General features: G+C 36.1%; 1 protein-coding gene across 1 annotated transcript in view; it reads right to left on the bottom strand.

The window, feature by feature from the left end:
• The window catches only part of PTPRQ (protein tyrosine phosphatase receptor type Q), a 336,616-nt gene that overhangs the window by 292,478 nt on the left and 22,183 nt on the right, over positions 1-21,955 (bottom strand). The window contains 3 exon segments of the mRNA XM_056798554.1: positions 11,050-11,147; positions 18,888-18,994; positions 20,135-20,285. Coding sequence (XP_056654532.1) covers positions 11,050-11,147; positions 18,888-18,994; positions 20,135-20,285 — 356 coding nt within the window.

Genomic DNA, 21,955 nt, shown 5'->3' with positions numbered 1-21,955 from the left:
TTTCTGTGTAATAGTATGAATATTATTTAGATTCTGAGAAAAAGAAGCACATACACTAATTTAATTTTAAAAATCGGATATTTCTCAACCATAAATAAATGCAGTTAGTTCCAACTAATAATTTGGCATTTTCCCTGAAAGAAAAAACCAGGAATTACAATTTGGGGTAAGAAGAATTTTACTTTTTCAATTATTGAAAAAATATACAAAATTAGTGCTGAATATGAGAAAGTATTGGAAAATCCTAGGAAAATTAACACATGCATATCACATGAATGCCATTTGCTAAGAATGCCATCTAAGAATGACAAAGAGAAGGCTAGTTTTACCTTGGCATTATTTCCCTTTTAGAAAATATCCTCTTTCTGTATCTGCCCATCCAAATCATACTAATCCTGCAAGCTCCTTCTGAAATCTAACTTTGTCCTTGAAACAATCTTTAATAAAAGATGCTAAAACTGATTCTAGGGCAGTTATGTGTCACAGTAGAAAGGCTAGAAGGATTCAGAACAATTCATCTTCTTAAGTTCAAATCTGACCTCAGAAACTTACCATGTGACCCTGAGTGAGTTGCTTATACCTGTTTGACTCAGTTTCCTCATCTACAAAATAAGCTGGAGAAGGATATAGCAAACCACTCCAGTATCTTTGCCAAGAAAATCCCATAAAGAGACAGGCATGACTGAAAAATCATCTAATATCACTGATTCTTCAGATCTCTTTTTCTTAAACCCTAACTTTCTATCTTAGTAATAATTCTAAGACAGAAGGGCAATGGCTAGATAAATGAGGTTAAAATGACTTATCCTGTGTCACACGGTTAGGAGTCTTCATTTCTTAACTATATCCATGGTATTCATTGCTTACGCTAGACATTTAAGGTCTTTGTTATAACCAATGTAACATTTGCATCTTGGCTTGTGTTATGCTCTATTTCACACCTAATTATATATTTATATATATAATCCATATGTGTGTGTGTGTGTGTGTGTGTGTGTGTGTGTGTGTGAGTTCTATTCTATTGCAAAGATTATAAGCCCTTGAAGGTCAACATCTATAACAAATACTTCTTTGGAGTCTCTCACAATTTCTTGTGTGGATAAAGGTACACCCAAAGCTCTCAACAAATGTCTATTGAATTGAATAATAAGATGGACATCACTGAAAACTATTTCCTAAAGTTATAATAGTTAGCAAAAAGTAAAATGGGAGACAGACCTAGGAAGCCAGTGGGTGTCCTTCCTTCAAGACAACCATTTGTTAGGGATGTTGTGAAAGAGATTTTGGCTCAGGTATGGATTGTACATTTAAAGCCAGTGAAGTCCATTCCAACTCTAAGATTCAGCAATTCTATATGACTCTATGACTATAGGAAGGACTTTATATATATATATAATAAATCACCTATCACATTCTATATATTACTATGATTTATTGTACTGGCCAAGGCATAGGTTTAGAGTCAGGAGAGGGATAGGAAAATCTGGTCTAAAGCATTCCCCATATGATTATGGTTTTAAATCAAATCTACCTTTCTTTCTCCATTTTGTCAATTGACTTTCAATCTCACATTTCCAACTACTTTTCAGACAACTCAATTTGAATGTCCAATAGACGTCTTAAATTCAATATGTCCAAAACAGCCCTCATCTTTCCCCCAACTCCTCCCCTATTGCTATATTTCCTATTACTGTAGAGAGGTTCACAACTGAGTAATCTTCCTGGATTCCTCTCTATCTCTCACCCCTTTATATCCCACCTATTATCAAGGACTGTTGATTTCATCTTTGTAACATCTCTTAAATATGCCCCCTCTTCTCCTCTAACTCTGCCACCACTCTAGGGCAGTCTTTCATCACTTCAACCTTGGACTATTGCAACAGTTTGTCTGCCAGCCTCAAGTCTCTTCTCAGTCCATTCTATCCTCCATTCAACCACCAAAGTGATTTTCCTAAAATGTAAGTTCCTATCATTTCATTTGCTCTACTCAAGTCAACTCTTAGAGACTTCCTCCAGTTTTGTTACACCTTACTCCCCAATATGTATTCTTGGATCCAGTGACACCGGCTTCCTAGATGTTCCACAAACAAGAAAATTCATTTTTTGGTTCCCTGCATTGTGTCTGGCTGTCTCCCATCCCTGAAACACTTTTCCTCCTCCACTCTAACTACTGACTCCCTGGATTTTTTTAAGCCTCATCTAAAATGTCCCCTTTTACAAGAAATCTTCTCCAATTCACTTAATTCTAGTACCTCCCTCCTGATAATTGTTTCCTATTTACCCTGTATATAATTGGCTTTGTATAGATTTGTTTGCATGTTGTTCTGTCATTAGACAGTACGTTTCTTGAGGGTGAGTACTGTCTTTTGCATTTTTAAAAAATCTCCAGCACTTAGTACCTGGCATATTGATTAGGTGAGTGAGATCCTCAGTTTGCTCATTCATTGACATGAGATAACAATGCTTACTATGCCTATACCACAAGATTATAAGAAAAACTCTTTTTAAATGGCTTTAAAGGATAAATTTTTGGTTCTGATTTTTAAATTCTTAGAACCAGTATAAACCCAGGAGCTCCTGTCTCCAGACCTGACTCTATCCAGTGAGCAATCTAACTGTCCCAAATCATACGTTTTAGCACAATCATATTCATAGTACAATCACACAGTCTCATGTTCAGTAATATTGGAAATGGTTTCAATAGAAAGGAAAATAGATGTAATGTTATATGTGCACATATATATTTCTTCATGTAAGCATATGTATATTTGTGCATATATATATATATATATCTATATATATATATATCACATATCCTTTCTTCCTTTCTTGTCAGCAAGAAAAGTATTACTACTTTCAGGGTCTGAGTGCTATAGTTATTGAACTTGAAGGTCTTATTAAATTAGAATTTCAGAGTTTCCTTTTTAATTATTAAAGTGAAGTTCCTAAAATTCCATTGTTCCCATCCATATTTACTAAGAGCTGCTCTAATTCTTTACTCTCTTCAGTAAATATTTATTGACTAGCTACGATCCTAAAAGTCTGGTGCTATGGTCAATGGAAGTTGTAAACATGAAAGAGATGTGGCCACCACCTCCAAGAAACTTACAGTCTTTTTGGAGACATGAGATATGCAGGATATACCAAGTGCTTTAAGGAGAGACAGAGTGTACTGAACAGGAATAGATAAAGGTAGAGATCACTTTCGAGTGAAGGATTCAGGAAAGACTCTGGGAAAGAAGAATCATTTAAACCGGGCAAAATGGCCAACAATCTCTTCATTGCCGGATGTCTTTTCTCCAGCTTCATGCTTCTTGACTTCTTTGAGCATCTGATGCTATTGATCCCTCTCTTCTGAACACTTCTCTCCAGGTTGTCATAACACTGTTCTCCTTCGGTTCTTAGCCTATTTTACTACTACTGTGTCTCCTTTATTGGACATGGATCATGATCCATATTCTACTCTACTCATTTCCTATTTGTGAATATAACTCAAGTTTCTACCCACTGACCAACTCTCTCACTCACTCTCTCTCTCTCTCACATACACACACACATACTCGCTCTCTCTAACTTGCTCTTGCTATCACAGTCTTACTCTCACTTCTTTTCTCATCAGCTCAAATAGCTTTAGTTATATTTCCAAGTTGAAGAGTTTTACATCTATTTATCCAGCCTAGTCTCTTTATTAAGCTCTGAGAGTCATTGAGCATGAACTAGACATTTCAAACATGATGCCCCATATCTAGCCTAATATGCCCAATATGTCCAAAAATGAACATAACTTTCTCTTCCAAAATACCCTTAAACTAAACCTTCCTTTTTCTATTGAGTGTACCACCATAGCACCAAGCCACTCAAGTTCTCAATTTTGGCATCATCCTCTACATCTCACTCTCATTAACAATACATGTCCAAATTCCTTCCCAAGTATTGATATTTCTATTTTCACAAAAGATCTCTCCTCCATATTCTCTTCATTTAAAACCATTGTGTATATTCAAGTCTTCACCATCTCTTAGCCTCTTCCTTGGTCTCTGACTCAAAACTCTCCTTCCTCCATTCCATCCTTCACATAGCCATCAAATTGGTTTTCCTAAAACTTAGTTCTAACCATGTCATTGTCCTACATAATAAATTCCACTGCTGTCTTATTATCTGAGCCATCAAATACAAATTTCTGACATTCTAAACCCTTTCACAATCTAGTCATATCTATTTCTCTAGTTCTATCAGGGAAAAGAAAGGAAATATGTATTTATAGAGTGTCTACTATTTTATTTGCCAGGCACTGCACAATATTATTTTGTATTGTCTCCTTTGAGCCTCATAACTCTGGGAAGAAGGTGCTATTATTATCTTCACTTTATAGTTGAAGAAACAGAGGCAGATAGAGATTAATGACTTGGCCAAGGTCATGCAACTAGTGATAATTAATTCAAACAAGTCTTTCTGATTCTATATTTGGAACTCTATCCACTCTGCCTCTTAGCTGCCTATTACATAATAACCCTCTTCTCTTATTTTGCTTTCCAGACAATATGACTGTTACTCTTTTCTTTACCCATCGCACTTCATCACTTATCTCTAGTTCTGCAGTAGCAATATACCATGCCTGAAATGCATTTCCTCTTTACCTCTAGGCTCACTTCACTGCTCACTCCTTTACAAAAAACAAAGGATTCTATATCTGTCCAGAAGCTAATACCTCCCAAAATGTATCTATCATTTGTTTTATATGCGTGTATATGTATATAGACATATAGAGATAAGTTAGACCAATATAAATGTATATAGAGAGATGTATCAATACATGGATATATTTATGGAGACATATCTACATGTGTGTACATATACATGTAAATATATATATATATATATTCACATGAAGAATACAATTCTAAAGTTTTAGGCTTAAAGAACTTCACTAAAACTTCTGGAAAGCCATGTGAGTGGAGATTTGTATTGTCTTTCGTGTGTGCATGTATATATTATTTTCCCTCCCTATATTCAGAGCTCCTTGAGATCAGACTTGGTTTCATCTTTACCTTTCTGTGCCCTGCTTCTAGTACAGCCCTTGGCACCTAGTAGGCACTCGTGAAGGGGTTACTGCTTGACTGATTTGAGCATCTCTCCTTTCCCCTCTTACCTTCATCACCAGGCTAATAAAATGATATCCACGTCCTGCCATGCACATTCAGTGCTCCCTTTAAACACCAATTCCCATGAAAGTTAAATGAGATGGAATAACAATAAAATGCATAGTCCATTTTCCAGAGTCACTCGAACTCCTTAATAGCTCTAAAAATATGGGCTGGTATCCCTGTCTGTACCCAGACTTGATTACGTCTGTTCCACGCATGTGATTCTCTGAAAGTGATTCCTATTCACTTGCGCTTCCTGTCCTCACTGTTGACTTTTTAGCAGGAAAGTCAGCACTCTGCTAGTCACTTCTGAGAATTACTTGTATGAACATGTGGTGTTCAATTCATTTCCCCGCTCATTCCTGCTGGTAAATGCTACTTGACTCTGGTACTCTCAGCCTGCAGTGCTAAGCAAAATGGAGGACTGCTTATTTCTAGAAAATCTCTCTTGTTAAAAAAATTATATATGTATTACGAGCAGATATTGGGCTCTGTGGGCTCTCTCCAAGCACATGAGAATCTCCAGGAGGAGAGATAGCAAAGGCCAAGGCAACAAAGCATCCCCCAAGTCTGGGGACCAGTGGAACGGCAGCAAAGGTATTTAAATCTCTGCTTTAGAAGAGAGGGGTGACAATCTGGGCAGCATTTTAAACACTGCACAGATATTATCACTGGAGGTGCAAGAATAGGTTGCAGATGAACCCAAGAGGCTTATATTGCGATTTTCTGAGGCCCTGTGAAGACAATTCAACCAGAATTCACTGCAGCTCCCCTGAGAACCTTGAAGGCTGCTGTTGCAGGTGATGGTAATTAGGGCTGAAGGACCCAGCTAGGCTCTGCCAAGAGATGATAAAGTAGGGGGAAGGCAGAAAGACAGGGAGGGAGGACCAATTGCTTTTTCCGTGCTCATTAAAATGAGCTGTGCTCAAAACCCTGCTCCTTAGCCTAAAAGTCACAGGATGACCTAATTTCTCTTACGCCTCAAGAAGCGAGGGAAAGGGGCGAGGGGGAAAAGAGAGTCACACAGACACTGAGAGATGAGTGATTTATCCCTTCCTAGCTACTAAGAGATTAGAACAAAAAGGTTTGTTTCTGGGTTCTATTTAAGTCTTGGTGCCATTATCTTTTTTTTAATGTAGAGAACAGAAGGAAGGCCAGAAAGAAGTATAGACAAACAGGATAGCTTTGAAAGCAACAGGTTAATTTTATTACATGCCAAAAAAAAAAAAAAAGCAAGTTGTATATACATAATAGAGGTCTATAGTTTCATGTTCAGTCGTCTTGTTATAATCCATAATGTCTATAAAAAGTCACTATATTTTAATGTTTAAGTCCATCATCAAAATAAATATTTTTAAAACTCTAAAAACCAAATCATTATGCCATTGTAACAACTCTACACAGGCTAATATGTTTTTATACTCCAGCACAGATCAAGACTGTAATATAGAAGTTTTGCTCTTAAGGAGAGGACAGACATAAATCTTGAGCAGGAATGGAGGTAGAGAGGCAGAGGTTCTGAACCCCTGTAATGGAGAGGAAGACATCATGTGTCCTCAGTATCACCTACACCTAGGGAGGAAAAAAAACCCTTCAAGTGAATAAGAATCATGGGGAGAAAACTTCATAAATGATGAGGGCTGAGCAAGTAAGTAGCATTGTAATTGTGGACTCTCATTAAGATCCTTTGGCCTTGGTTTCCTATGCTGATCAACTAGCTGGAAGGATTTCTAGAAAAAAATTCCCCATTGGACCTTAAAACATTCTCTGTCTGTCTGTCTGTCTGTCTGTCTGTCTGTCTGTCTCTCTTTCTCCCTCTCTCTGTCTCTTTGTCTCTCTCCTCCCTTCCCTTCTCTGCCTCTCCCTCCCTCTTTCTCTCTGTCTCTCTATTTATTCCTTCCTTCCTTTCTTTCTTTCTTTCTTTCTTTCTTTCTTTCTTTCTTTCTTTCTTTCTTTCTTTCTTTCTTTCTTTCTTTCTTTCTTTCTTTCTTTCTTTCTTTCTTTCTTTCTTTCTTTCTTTCTTTCTTTCTTTCTTTCTTTCTCTCTTTCTTTCTTTCTTTCTCTCTTTCTTCCTCTCTCTCTGGCTCTCTCCTCTGCCTCCTTGTCTCTTTTTCTCTTTCTCTTTCTATATCTCATAAGCACATATACATGTATATATATATATATATACATAGAGAGAGAGCATGCTAACTTTTATAATATATAATATCAGTGAATATATGTATACACATATATACTTTTGTGTATATGCATATGTATAGTACATGATTGTGTGCATGTGTATATTCAAATCCTGTATCCATACATGTATATATAGATATGTACATTTGTGATAATGGGGTTCAGAGCCATAATTATGACTGTCCACAAGCATCTACTTTTCTTCTAGGGAAGACTTAGTCAAGGTCTCCTTTAAATATAAAAGTCTGTGTTGTTACAAATGAGAAATTCTGTTTCCTCTACCAGTTGGACCGCTGTTTCCAATGTGGCTATAATCTTCTGTGAGTGTGTGCGTGTCTACACCCACTGCAGATACCACACTGTGTGTGCATGTCTATATGGACAGATATACAAGTTACACAAAGGGATTCATGCTAAATGTTTTGCTAATACATTTTACTTCAACTTACACAAGGGGATTTAAGATGAGTGAAAACATGAACAACTGGTCAGGGTTTGCAGAGCACTTACTCACCTGCTATCACTGAAATAGGACCTCGGGTCACAGATGATGACAACTGGCTCAGAGAGGTTGTTCTCATTCTCATTTGCCCAGCCCTGGGTTTTTATCAATGTAGAAACTGCCTTTAAGGAAACTCCTTCTAGCTATGCCAATCAGCAGCTGAACTGCAAATTTTCATCTTAGCAAATTTCCTGGGGGTACTAAAAGGTTAGTATTGACTCAGGGTAACTGAAACAATGAGGATCAAAGGCAGGACTTGAACTCAAGTTATTCTGACTTGGAACCCAACATTCTATCCATTAACATGTGCTAAGCTCAGGGAAAGTTTTGTGGAGAAAGGAGAACTTGAATTGAGGCATGAAGAAAAGGATGAAGGAGAAGGCAAGGAGAAGAATGCAATTCACTCCACACATAGGGCTGGTTTGCGTTAATGCATAGAGAAAGAAACTGGAATGTCAAGGCCAGGGAACTGCAAATAGACCAGGTTGCTTGTAATAGGTGCTGTGAGACAGAGAGTAGGAAGGAAGGTTGGAAAGATAGTTTGACACTTGGTTTTAGAGGGTCTTACATACCGGGCTGAAAGGCATGTTCTTGATCCTAGAGGCAAAAACTCCCCTTCGGAGAATGGCATAGCCAAAATCGATTTTAGGAATATTAATTTGAAGTTGTTTGGAGGATAGATTTGAATTAGGCAGAATGGCAAGGAGAACAAAGGAGAAAGGGCTAAAGGAGAAAAATGTTATAATAGCCTAGGCAAGATGGGAAGTGAAGAACAAGTGGTCACTATGTGAGCAGAAAAGGGAAATGTTGTGGGTGAGTTTTAGTGGTTGAATCAATAGAACTTTTCAATGAGTGGATATGGGAGGGTGGGGAAAAGAAGGAATCACTGATTACCCCAAGGTTAAGATTCTGGGAGAGTGGGAGAATTACGGTGCCTTCAAAAAATTGCAAAATCTGAAAAATTACCAGCTTACAAAAGAAGATGAGTTCCATTTTAAACATGCTCAGTTTAATAGAGGTACAAATAGTAATACAAAAAATGTGAACTGTGGTGGAGACAAAGGGAATGGGAAACAAGGAATGGAAGCAAGAATACCACTGAAAGAAAGAAAGGCTCTGCAAGCGATTTGATATAGGAAATGAGGGAGCTTTGAAGAACAAGAGCAAATGTTACTACTCTGCCCAATAAGACACACGTGGAATGTTAAAATGGGGGAATTTAATACAGATAAATAGTTTGATAAGCCAATTGGAAGAAAATCTTGTACCTCTCACTGTGGACATTCAATACACACATGACAGAACCCTTATACTAGAAGCCCTTGTTAGAGAACTTGATCATGAACTCTCCTATCAGGTACCTGCCAAGGACTCGCTTAGGAGGTGATATTTGAGAGACACAGTATGTAAAGAAATACCCCAGGCAGGAAGAGATATAATTCCTAAACCTGACCCCTAGACCACTTTATGAGGAAGTATGGATGTAGGATTCATGGGAAGTTTTTCCTGGTTGCCACTTAGATGGATGGGGCTAAAAGATGGAGATATGTGTTAATTTTTAATGGCCCAGATCAAGCATTTTGGGAGATGTTTTAGGTAAAGACTTGACTATCCTTAATTGTCCTGTGTTAGAATCTTTCTAATTTTTCATGTGATCTCTAATCTTTTTGGAAGAATGAAGAATAGAAATAAGTAATTTTTAAAATATCTAAAAAATTATGGGATCCAGATTTCTTTGGAAATTCCATTTCGGGGTAATGCTATTCAGCGAGGATTTAAGTCTTCATAAAGGGGCTTTTGATAAGAGCTTTCACCAAGCAATACAAACAAATTTGGAGTTGCCAGTCCCCTAGGTAGTTATTGCAGAGGTCACACCAGTGTTTCCTCTCCATATCCCTACTCTTTAACTAGAAAAATACAAAAAGTTCATGTTGTCCCAGAGGTAGATATCTGAAGGTTACCTCTGTAGTAATTTGTCCTTGGCTATTCCTCTCTTCGTAGAGGCAGTACAGAATAGTGGATAGAATACTGAACCTAAGGGTCCAGGAGGAGTCCCACCTCTGATATTTACTCGCTCTATAACCTTTTTAGCAATACAATTAATCTAGATATTGTTTCTTAGGCAGATTCCTAGGATTTATTTATTAAATCACATATAAAATATCATTTGTATTAGCCAAGGGAACTTCCACACCAGGAGTTCCCCATACTAATGAATTCTTAAATCCTCCATTATACACACATACATTTTAAAAAGAAAAGTATTAAGTAGATAATGGGAACTCAAATACAAAGAATGAAAATAACTATTCTCAGAGTTCTCATTTTAACAGAAAAGACAAGTTGATATGTAGGTATATGAAAATAAATAGAAAAAGAAAAAAGAATGCATGTAAGAATACAAAAGTAGAAAGTCATATTTGAGCTCTGCTTTGAAAGAAAATAAGAATTCTGTTAAATGGGGGTAAGGAAAGGGCTTATTTTAGGCATGGGACACAGTCAATACAAGGTATAAAGATGGAAGATGGCTTAAGTGTGAAGGATTGGATTGCAGAGTACAGGAGGGAGAATAAGGTGTATGTATTATGTGTCTATGCATTGTATTTACACACACATATATGTATTATATATGTATAATATGTATGTTTACCCAGGCAAATACATATCCAACAAATGGGGATTAACCAAAATTTCACTTTTGAAACTTTCATTCATTGTTTTCATATATATGAGGCAGGAGAGTATAGTAGAGAGAAGTGGTCTCAGAGTTAGAAAGACCTGGGTTCAAGTGCCACCTCCTCTCTGTAGTGACCTTGTGATCCAGAGCAAATCATTTAACCTCTAAGTACTGTCAGGAAATTCTCTAGGAATAAAAATTGCAGAAAAGAAATAGATGTTTATTGGTAGAGGAACGTCCTTAACTGGCTATCCCAACACCAATGAAACTGACATTGTTTTGTTTAGAAATTCCTTTAGGCTACAGCATTTAAAGTAAATTTATACATATATATATGTATATATTTATGTGTGTGTATACACACACATACATATATATATATATATTAAATATACATATACATATATATATACATAAATCTTGTTAACTGCTACCTATCCCAAGATTTTGGTAATTTTCTCTTTGGAGTTACTTTTTTTTTTTTTGGAGAATTGATTTGTATTAATGTAAGAACCAAGTGAAAATTGAATAGAAACATTTTTTACCTGAAATTTGTCAAAGCCTCCTTGTGGAAGTTTCCAGGACAAATATATGGTGTTTTCCTCCTCTCCAAAAATCTGAAAGTCTGAAGGGGGATCTGGAACTAGAATAATCATATGAAACCATTAATATTTGGATGTTTATCAAAATTGCTGTATTTTCTTCATTGGACTAAAAATTGTATACCTAAAACTATGCCTGAAAAAGCTTCTCATTGTGATACTGAACTTGGAAGAGATGTTTAATAAGACCAAAGAAAACAAAAGTCAAAGATTTAAATGAGCCAAACTTGCCATAAAAGAAAATGTTCTGCCTATTATTCCCAATTCAATGGATGTCTCCTCTTGGTTTCTGATGTGAATGTGGGTTTCAGATTTCTTCCTTGTAATTGTCCACTTTTTTTCTCAAAAAGCCCAGAAGCTTGGTTTCTAATACCAGTTTAAGGACTACTTTATGACTTAAAACTATGGAATTTTTTATCTGGAAGGGTCATTAGATGTCAATTTATTGATACCCAAAAGATCAGAAAAAGGTAAATTGTAATAAATAGATGGTAGATAGATAGATATATGGATGGATGGATAGATAGAGATAATTAATATAAAGATTGAAAAAAACATAATTTATGAGTCAACAATCCATTTTTTCTTTTACACATTGATATTTGCACCCTAAATGTTAGTAAAAACATAACTGTATTTTTTCATAAATATAGATAACCCTTCTACATCATGGGGCTTAGGGGGAAGATGTCCCCCAAATCTGGAAAATCCACAAAAAAGTTTTACTCTCCCTTCATAGCATAAAAATCTATATTTCTTTTTTGGGGTATTAATGATATCTTATTGTAAAATGTGAGCTCAGTATTTGGCCATAGGCTATATATAGGCCAAAGTAAACATTTCTACCCTTTGGGTGTCTACTGCTGGCCTTCTCATTGTTTTTGAAAACTTTAACTTTTTATTTATTTTAACTTTAAAAAGAAACTATATATTTTTATGGCATCAAAAAACAAAGTATGTTGATATTAAGCAATGTCGTACATATATTTTATACATTTGTGAGTTTCTGAACTTTTCTATGTCATTTCCTGGCCTTCCCATGTTGTTTTCATCTTCCCCCTAAAAATTCCAATTTAGCTTTTGCATGTCAGCCTACCATAATATATCAAAACTACAATGGAGAAAGTCACAATGTAGATGAGATGAGATACCACTCTCTCTCTCTCTCTCTCTCTCTCTATATATATATATATATATATATATATGTGTGTGTGTGTGTGTGTGTGTGTGTGTGTGTGTGTAATCTTTTCACTATCATTGGTTTTAGATAAAATGCTCTCTTTAAATACATCCATGGATTCTGAGAGATTTCTGTATAAGCATGGTGGCAGTCTAGATGTGGGACACTTCCACTCCCCAGTACCCACCGAAATAGACTACATCAAAAGATCATAAAAACTATTTTCAGAAGAATGGAGGAACTCTACAGTAGGGTGCAGCATTGAAGGTATGTGGGATTTGGGCATTTCCATACTATAAGATGGTAAAAAAAGCTTCCACCAAAATGTGAGCCTATCTAGCCTCCCCCACCCCACCTATGGAGCCAGAGTCAGAGCCAGCATGTTCCAGAATCAGCGAGTGAATGAGGGGCACCACTAGAGTAAGTAAGGGGCACCTCTAGGTCCTTGGTAGCTGATGAGGGACACCTGGGACCTACCCTGGAGAGCAGTGATAGCTGAAACTCCAGTGCACTGGGGACTGCAGACCAAGGGGACTCTCTGGAACAGCAGAGCCTATGGAGATTCAAGAGTTGCCTCAGGCAAAAACCTTGTTCCTTAACTCCATAAACAGAGAACCTGCCCATCTCACTCAGATTTCTGATTAGAATGGAAGGAAAAACCACCACAGTGATGAGTAATTATGCCCAGGACCAACAAACACCCTCCAAGAAAAACAGGAAGAAGGCATTGACCCTGGAAAATTTTTACAGAGGGAAAACCCAGGCTACAGAGGAAATAGAGGAGGAAATTCAAACAAAGTCAAAACGTTAAAAAAATGGATATTGTCCACAAGCTCTGGAAGATTTCAAATTGAAGCTTATCAAAAAGAAGGAAGCCTTCTGGCAAGATAAGTGGGAAATAATTCAAAGAGAAAACAACAGTTTAAAAGACAAGAACACCCAATTGGAAAAACAGCTGGAAGCCACATAAAAAGCAGGACAGACCAAACAGAAAGGGAAAACCAGTCTTTAAAGACCAGAATTAGGCAACTGGAAGACAATGACCTTGCAAAACAGCAAGAATTAATAAAGCAAAGTCAAAAGACTGACAAATTGGAAAAAAACATAAAATATCTCACTGACAAGGTAACAGATCAGGAAAAGAGAGGAAGGAGAGACAATTTGAGAATCATTGATCTACCTGAAAATCAAAAAATAAACAGAAATCTTGACATCATAATATAAGAAATCATCCAAGAAAACTGCCCTGATGTTCTTGAACAAGGAGGAAAAATAGACATTGGAAGAATTCATAGAACACCCTTTACAGTAAATCCTCAAAAGACAACTCCCAGGAATGTAATCACCAAATTCAAGAGCTTTCAAGCTAAAGTGAAAATTCTACAAGAAGCCAAAAAGAGACAATTCAGATACCAAGGACCACCAATCAGGATCACACAAGACCTGGCAGCTTCCACACTAAAGGACCACAAGGCCAGGAACATGATATTTAGAAAGTGAAGAGAACTGGGTCTTCAACCAAGAATCACCTATTCATCAAAACTGGCTATATACTTCCAGGGGAAAGTATGGGCATTCAGTAAAATAGAAGATTTCCAAGCATGTATAAAGAAAAGACCAGAACTAAATGGAAAGTTTGATATCCAAACACAAATATCAAGAGAAACATGAATAGGTAAATATGAAAGAGAGGGAAAAGGAGAAAAAATGTTATTCAAACTCTCTTCTTTAAAGGCTATAATTAGATCAAATTATATATATATATATATATATATATATATATATATATATATATATGAAAATGTTATTTGTAACTCTCAAAATTTTTATTCATTATTATAGTAATTAGAAGAATCACTTAAGATTGGGGCATTAAGGGCTATAATATGATATGCAAAAAAGAGTGGGGGAAATCAAAGATGGTATCAAGAGGTACTTGAAGAAATAAAATAAATAGAATAATCTTTTTTCACAAAAAGATACATATGGGAAAGGGAGGGGAAGAATACTCTTATAAGAAGGAGAGGAAGAGAGTGATAATAGGTAATACTTAAACCTTACTCTCAGTGAAATCAACTCTGAGAGAGAAGAGCATCTAGATCCATTGGGATCTTGAATTCTATCTTATCCTATAGGGTAAGGGAGAAGGGGAACCAATGGGGGTAGGGGGAAGAGAGTACAAAAAGGGAGGGAAAGAGAAGGGGGAGGGAACTTAACAGACTCCAAAAAAACAGGAAAGGAACAAAAAGGGAGTGGCCAGAAAGGGAAACATATCAAGGGAGGGGACTAGGGGCATTGATTAAAAGTAAACCACTGGTTTAAAAGGATATAGCAAAAGAAGAAAGGACAGAACTAGGAGAGGATATCAAAATGCTAGGGAATTCAGAAATGACAATCATAAGTTTGAACGTGAATGGGATGAACTCATCCATAAAACATAGACAAATAGGAGACTGGATTAGAATCCAAAATCCTACCATATGTTGTCTACAAGAAATACACCTGAGGCAGGTAGATAGATACTCACAAGGTCAGAACTAAAGGTTGGAGCAAGACCTATTGGACCTCAACTGATAGAAAGAAGGCAGGAGTTGCAATCATTATATCCGACAAAGCCAAAGTAAAAATAGACCTTATTAAAAGGGATAGGGAAGGTAAATACATCCTGATAAAAAAGGGAATATAGACAATGAGGAAATATCACTAATCAACATGTATGCACCAAATGGTATAGCATCCAAATTTCTAAAGGAGAAACTAGTGGAATTGAAGGAGGAAATAGATACTAAAACTATACTAGTGGGACACCTGAACCTACCACTATCAAATTTAGATAAACCAAATCAAAAAATAAATAAGAAAGAGGAAAAAGAGGTGAATGAAATCTTAGAAAAATTAGAGTTAATGGATATATGGAGAAAAATAAATAGGGACAAAAGGGAACACACCTTCTTTTCAGAAGCACATGGTACATTCACAAAGATTTACCAAATTTCATGCCATAAAAACATGGCATACAAATGCAGAAAATCAGAAATAATAAATGCAACCTTTTCAGATCATAAGGCAATAAAAAAATGATCAGTAAGGATACATGGAGAGCCAAATCAAAAATTAATTAGAAATTAAATAATATGATTCTCCAAATTTGATTTGTTAGAGAACAAATCATAGAAAAAATTAATATTTTCATTGAAGAAAATGGCAATGATAAGACATCCTTTCAAACTCTATAAGATGCAGCCAAAGCAGCACTCAGAGGAAAATTTATATCCTTGAATTCATATATTAAATTAGGGAGGGCAGAGGTCAATGAATTGGATATGCAAATCAAAAAAAATTGAAAGAGAACAAATTAAACCCACCCAGAAGAAAACCAAATTAGAGATCCTAAAAATTAAGGGAGAAATTAATAAAATTGAAAGTGATAGAACTATTGAACTAAGAAATAATATTAGAAGCTGGTATTTTGAAAAAAACAAATAAAATAGACAAAGTGCTGGTCAATCTAATAAAACAAAGGAAAGAAGAAAACCAAATTAAGAGTATCATAGAATAAAAGGGAGAACTAACCTCAAATGAAGAGGAAATTAAGGCAATCATTTAAAACTATTTTGGCCAATCACATGGCAATAAATATGCCAATCTAGGTGATATGGATGAATATTTACAAAAATATAAATTGCCTAGATTAACAGAAGAGATAGAATTCTTAAATTATCCTATATCAGAAAAAGAAATCAAAAAGGCCATCAAAGAACACCCTAAGAAAAAATCCCCAGGGCCTGATGGATTACAAGTGAATTCTATCAAACATTCAAAGAACAGATAATCCCCATACTATACAAGCTATTTGACATAATAAGCAAAGAAGGAATTCTACCAAATTCCTTTCATGACACAAATATAGTACTGATTCCAAAGCCAGGCGGGTCAAAAATAAAGAAAGAAAGCTACAGACCAATCTCCTTAATGAACATAGATGCAAAAATCTTAAATAGGATACTAGCAAAATGACTCCAGCAAGTCATCACAAGGGTTATTCACTATGATCAGGTGGGATTTATACCAGGATTGCAAGGATGGTTCAATATCAGGAAAGCCAGCCACATAATTGATAGTATCAACAAGCAAACTAACAAAAATCACATGATTATCTCAATAGACACAGAAAATATCTTTGACAAAATAAAACACTCATTCCTATTGAAAACACTAGGAACTATAGGAATAGAAGGGTCTTTCCTAAAAATAATAAACAGTATCTATCTAATACCATCAGCCAACATCATCTGCAATGGGGATAAACTAGATGCATTTCCAATAAGGTCAGAAGTGAAACAAGGATGCCCATTATCACCTTTATAATTTAACATTGTACTAGAAACACTAGCGGTAGCAATTATAGAAGAAAAAGAAATTGAAGGTACTAAGATTGGCAAGAAGAGACCAAGCTATCACTCTTTGCAGATGATATGATGGTCTACTTAAAGAATCCTAGAGAATCACTAAAAAGCTAGTGGAAATAATCAACAACTTTAGCAAAGTTGCAGGATACAAAATAAATTCACATAACTCATCAGCATTTCTATATATCTCCAGCACATCTCAGCAGCAGGAATTAGAAAGAGAAATTCCATTTAAAATCACCCTACATAATATAAAATACTTAGTAATCTATCTGCTGAGACAAACACAGGAATTATATGAACACAACTACAAAACACTTTCCACACAACTAAAACTAGATCTGAACAATTGGAAAAATATTACTGCTCATGGGTAGGATGAGCTAACATAATAAAAATGACCATCCTACCCAAATTTATCTATTTATTTAGTGCCATACCAATCTAACTACCAAAAAACTTTTTTACTGAATTAGAAAAAAGTATAACAAAGTTCATTTGGAAGAACAAAAGATCAAGCATATCTAGGGAAGTCATAAAAATGCAAAGGATGATGGGCTTGCCATCCCAAATTTCAAACTATATTATAAAGAAGTGGTCATCAATATAATTTGGTACTGGCTAAGAGACAGAAAGGAGGCTAAGTGCAATAGACTTGGGATAAGTGACCTCAGCAAGACAGTGTATGACAAGCCCAAAGTTCCCAGCTTTGGGAACAAAAATCCACTATTTGATAAAAAAAAACTGCTGGGAAAATTGGAAGACAGTGTGGGAGAGATTAGGCTTCGATCAACACTTCACACCCTACACCAAGATAAACTCACAATGAATGAATGGCCTGAATATAAAAAAGGAAACTATAAGCAAATTAGGTGAACATAGAATACTTGTCAGATCTTTGGGAAAGGAAAGGCTTTAAAACCAAGCAAGACTTAGGAAAAAAAAATCACCAAATGTAAAATAATAATTTTGATTAAATCAAATTTAAAAAGTTTTTGTACAAAGAAAACCAATGCAACTAAAATTAGAAGGGAAGCAACAAACTGGGAAATAATCTTCATAACAAAAACCTCTGACAAAGGTCTAATTACTCAAATTTACAAAGAGCCAAATCAATTGTACAAAAAATCAAGCCATCCTCCAATTGATAAATGGGCAAGGCACATGAAAAGACAATTTTCAGTCAAAGAAATCAAAACCATTAATAAGCACATGAAAAAGTGTTCTAAATCTCTTATAATTAGAGAGATGCATATTAAAACAACTCTGATATATCAATGCACACCTAGCAGATTGGCTAACATGACAGCAAAGGAAAGTAATGAATGCTGGAGGACATGTGCCATAGTTGGGACATTAATTCATTGCCGGAGGTGTTGTGAATTGATCCAACCATTCTGGAGGGCAATTTGGAACTATGCCCAAAGGGTGATAAAAGACTGTCTGCCCTATGATCCAGCCATAGCACTGCTGGGTATGTACCCCAAAGAGATAATAAGGAAAAAGACTTGTACAAGAATATTCATAGCTGCGCTCTTTGTGGTGGCCAAAAATTGGAAAAATGAGGGGATGCTCTCCAATTGGGCTGAACAAATTGTGGTATATGTTGGTGATGGAATACTATTGTGCTCAAAAGAATAATAAAGTGGGGGAATTCCATGGAGACTGGAACAACCTCCAGGAAGTGATGCAGAGTGAAAGGAGCAGAGCCAGGAGAACATTATACACAGAGACTGATACACTGTGGTACAATCAAACGTAATGGACTTCTCTACTAGCAGCAATGCAATGATCCAGGACAATTCTGAGGGATTTATGAAAAAGAGTGCTATACACATTCAGAGTAAAAACTATGGGAGTAGAAACACCAAAGGAAAACAACTGCTTGAATACATGGGTCGAGGTGATATGGTTAGGGATGCAGACTCTAAATGAACATCCTAGTGCAAACATCAACAACATGAAAATAGGTTCTGATCAAGGACATATGTAATACCCAGTGGAATTGTCTATCAGTTATGGGAGGGGAAAGGTTGGGAAGGTAAGAATAGAAAAATGATTTTTGTAAACAAGGAATAATGTTTGAAATTGACCAAATAAAAATATATTGTCCAAAAAATTAAATAAATAAATAAACAAATGCATCTTTGTTCCTGCTATATCTATGAAAAGTTACATGTAAATGAACTTACAAGTACTAGCTCTGACGATAGTAGGCTGGCTCTTCTTTAGTCCATTGGTAGTCACAATACTAATCAAAAAGTCAGTCCCTGGGTCAAGGCCATTAAACTTGAACATCCTAAACATTAAAATATATATATATATATATATTAAAATATTTTATTCAGAAACAATTGGAAATCTTACTTTCTTATATGATGTATAGAAAGTGGCTTTTAAGTGTATTTCATTAAAAGTTTCCATCTCATGTTACCATGTATATTATTTGACACAGTGAATTTTAATTTTATTACTTTATTAATTAAATTTATTGATTATATTTATTTATAAATTGTTGTTATATATATTATTACAAATAAATCTGGCTGAAGTTGATATATGTTCCATTGTTATTCAGTCCAGAAGATTCATGGGATTAATTTATTATGAAAAGTCACTTGGTTATTTATTCATGTTGTGTCAATTCCCTAAAAGTACACTGGTTAAAGTCTTTTCTTAAAATTTGTGGATTGAATTCTCAAAAGCTCTGCTAAAAGTTCTGCCAAGTATTTGTATGATTCTAGGGAAATAACTTAATTTTTGTGCTGTTTTTTTCATCAGAAAAATAAGGAGGAGGTGCTAAATTATCTCTAAGGTCACTTCCAGGTAGAGAGCTCACAATATTCACTCTGCATCAGACAGTAGATTGCTTGCTTCTCATTCAAAGGCAACACCAAAGTTTTGGTCAACAGTTGGTTAATTTTTGTTTTTTTATCCCAGCAACACACAAAGTTTATCTATTAAGATATATAGGAAATCACAATCTGCCCCTATAGAGGGAATACCCATTCTGATGAAATCCTGTCCTTATAGTATTCAAATTACTGCAATTTGCTAATCAGAATCAAACATGGTGGTACCCACCTGTACTCCCAACTACTAGGAGGCAGAGGTTGGAGGATCTCTGGAATTCAGGCATTCTGAATTTCAATGGACTATGTCATACACTAAATATGGTATTAATATGGTGAGCCCTTGGGATCAGAGGCTGGGGTGTGGGGAAGTGGGGGAGAGGATTGATTTCCTGAAGGATGAAATGGAATAGATTGGAAATGAAGCAGGTCAAAGCTCTTGAGTCAGTCAAAGTAGAACTTGTCCCATGAGTAGTGCCTGGGCAAGACAATGAGACCTAGTCTAAAAATCCTTAAAAATGCCAACCATAGAATAGGAAATGCAAATGCTACACTGTATGTAATTAATATTTTTAATCTCTTCATACCTCTCTGTAGAATACAACATTTCTTCTTTCATGAAGGCCTCACTGGCTATTGATATAATATATCCATCTAGTATACTTTTAGCTGGCATCCAGGTTACTGTTATTGAAGTTGAGTCCCTGCTGTGATTCATGTACTCAACGGCACTGGGTGCTATCAATAAGAAAAGGAACACTTTAAAATCAGAGCAACAATTTTGCTTCTTTATATATATAGTTCTGGGGTTATAGGAAGCTTGAAATTTGTGCTGAAATTGTTTTTGTCCCAAATTTCCAAAATGTTGTTCTGTTTAACTGCATGGGTATGTTATTAATAACAGAAAAGAAAAAAGAAAGCAAATAAACAAGAAGGCAGTTAGGTGACTCAGTGGATAAAGAGCAAGGTCTAGAATCAGGAGGAACTGAGTTCAAATCTGGCCTATCTGTGTGACCCTGGGCAGGCCACTTAACCCCAGCTGCCTAGCCTTTACCACTCTTATACCTTCAAACTAATATACAGCATTGGTTCTAAGATGGAAGGTAAATATTTATTTTTTTAAGTGAAAGAATATTAATATATGGGGGATAATAATGGCTAATATATAATGCTATAGGAGATATTTAATGTCAATTCTAAGACATAAGGTAAGGGAAGAAAGAAAAAAGGAAGGCTGAAGACAGGAAGGAAGGAAGGAAGGAAGGAAGGAAGGAAGGAAGGAAGGAAGGAAGGAAGCAAGGAAGCAAGGAAGCAAGGAAGCAAGGAAGCAAGGAAGCAAGGAAGCAAGGAAGCAAGGAAGCAAGGAAGCAAGGAAGCAAGGAAGGAAGCTAGGAAAGAAGCTAGGAAGCAAGGAAGCAAGGAAGGAAGCTAGGAAAGAAGCTAGGAAGGAAGGAAGCAAGGAAGCAAGGAAGGAAAGAAGCAAGGAAGCAAGGAAGGAAGGAAGGAAGGAAGGAAGCAAGGAAGCAAGGAAGGAAGGAAGCAAGGAAGCAAGGAAGCAAGGAAGCAAGGAAGGAAGCTAGGAAAGAAGCTAGGAAGGAAGGAAGCAAGGAAGGAAGGAAGGAAGCTAGGAAAGAAGCTAGGAAGGAAGGAAGGAAGGAAGGAAAGAAGAAAGGAAGGAAGGAAGGAAGGAAGGAAGGAAGGAAGGAAGGAAGGAAGGAAGGAAGGAAGGAAGGAAGGAAGGAAGGAAGGAAGGAAGGAAGGAAGGAAGGAAGGAAGGAAGGAAGGAAGGAAGGAAGGAAGGAAGGAAGGAAGGAAGGAAGGAAGGAAGGAAGGAAGGAAGGAAGGAAGGAAGGAAGGAAGGAAGGAAGGAAGGAAGGAAGGAAGGAAGGAAGGAAGGAAGGAAGGAAGGAAGGAAAGTCTATTTACATCTAAAGTAGATAAAATATCCTTTAAACAACTGCCAATTATTTCCAAAAATTTGTCTTCATTTGGTTTGGGAAACGGCCTTCTGGATCTCTGACTTCAATAGTTTAAGGAAATCTCAGTGAGAAAAATTGCTCTGCCAATTCAGATCATAGTTAAGTCGGGATCCTTAACCTTTTCATAAAATCCTCTGGCAGTATGGTAAAAACTATAGACCTTTTTTTCAGAATAATGTCTTTCAATGAATTAAATAAAATATACAAAATTGCAAAGGAAATCACAGAGTAGTGAAAATAATGACACTTTTTTTCTCATCTAGGTTCAGAGACCCCTTGAAATTTATACAGTAAAACCTTATTTCTGGTTAAGAGCCCCTACTTTACAGTTATGTAGAGAACCGAGAGGCTAGTACTTGTTCACGTTTCCTTAGTTAGTGTGTCAGAGGCAGGCATTGATCCCAAATCCTCCTGACTCCAATGTACTAT

This window comes from Monodelphis domestica, chromosome 5 (genome assembly GCF_027887165.1).
Source record: "Monodelphis domestica isolate mMonDom1 chromosome 5, mMonDom1.pri, whole genome shotgun sequence".
NCBI classification, from domain to species: Eukaryota; Metazoa; Chordata; class Mammalia; order Didelphimorphia; family Didelphidae; genus Monodelphis; species Monodelphis domestica.
This window is presented reverse-complemented; position numbering and strand designations above follow the sequence as displayed.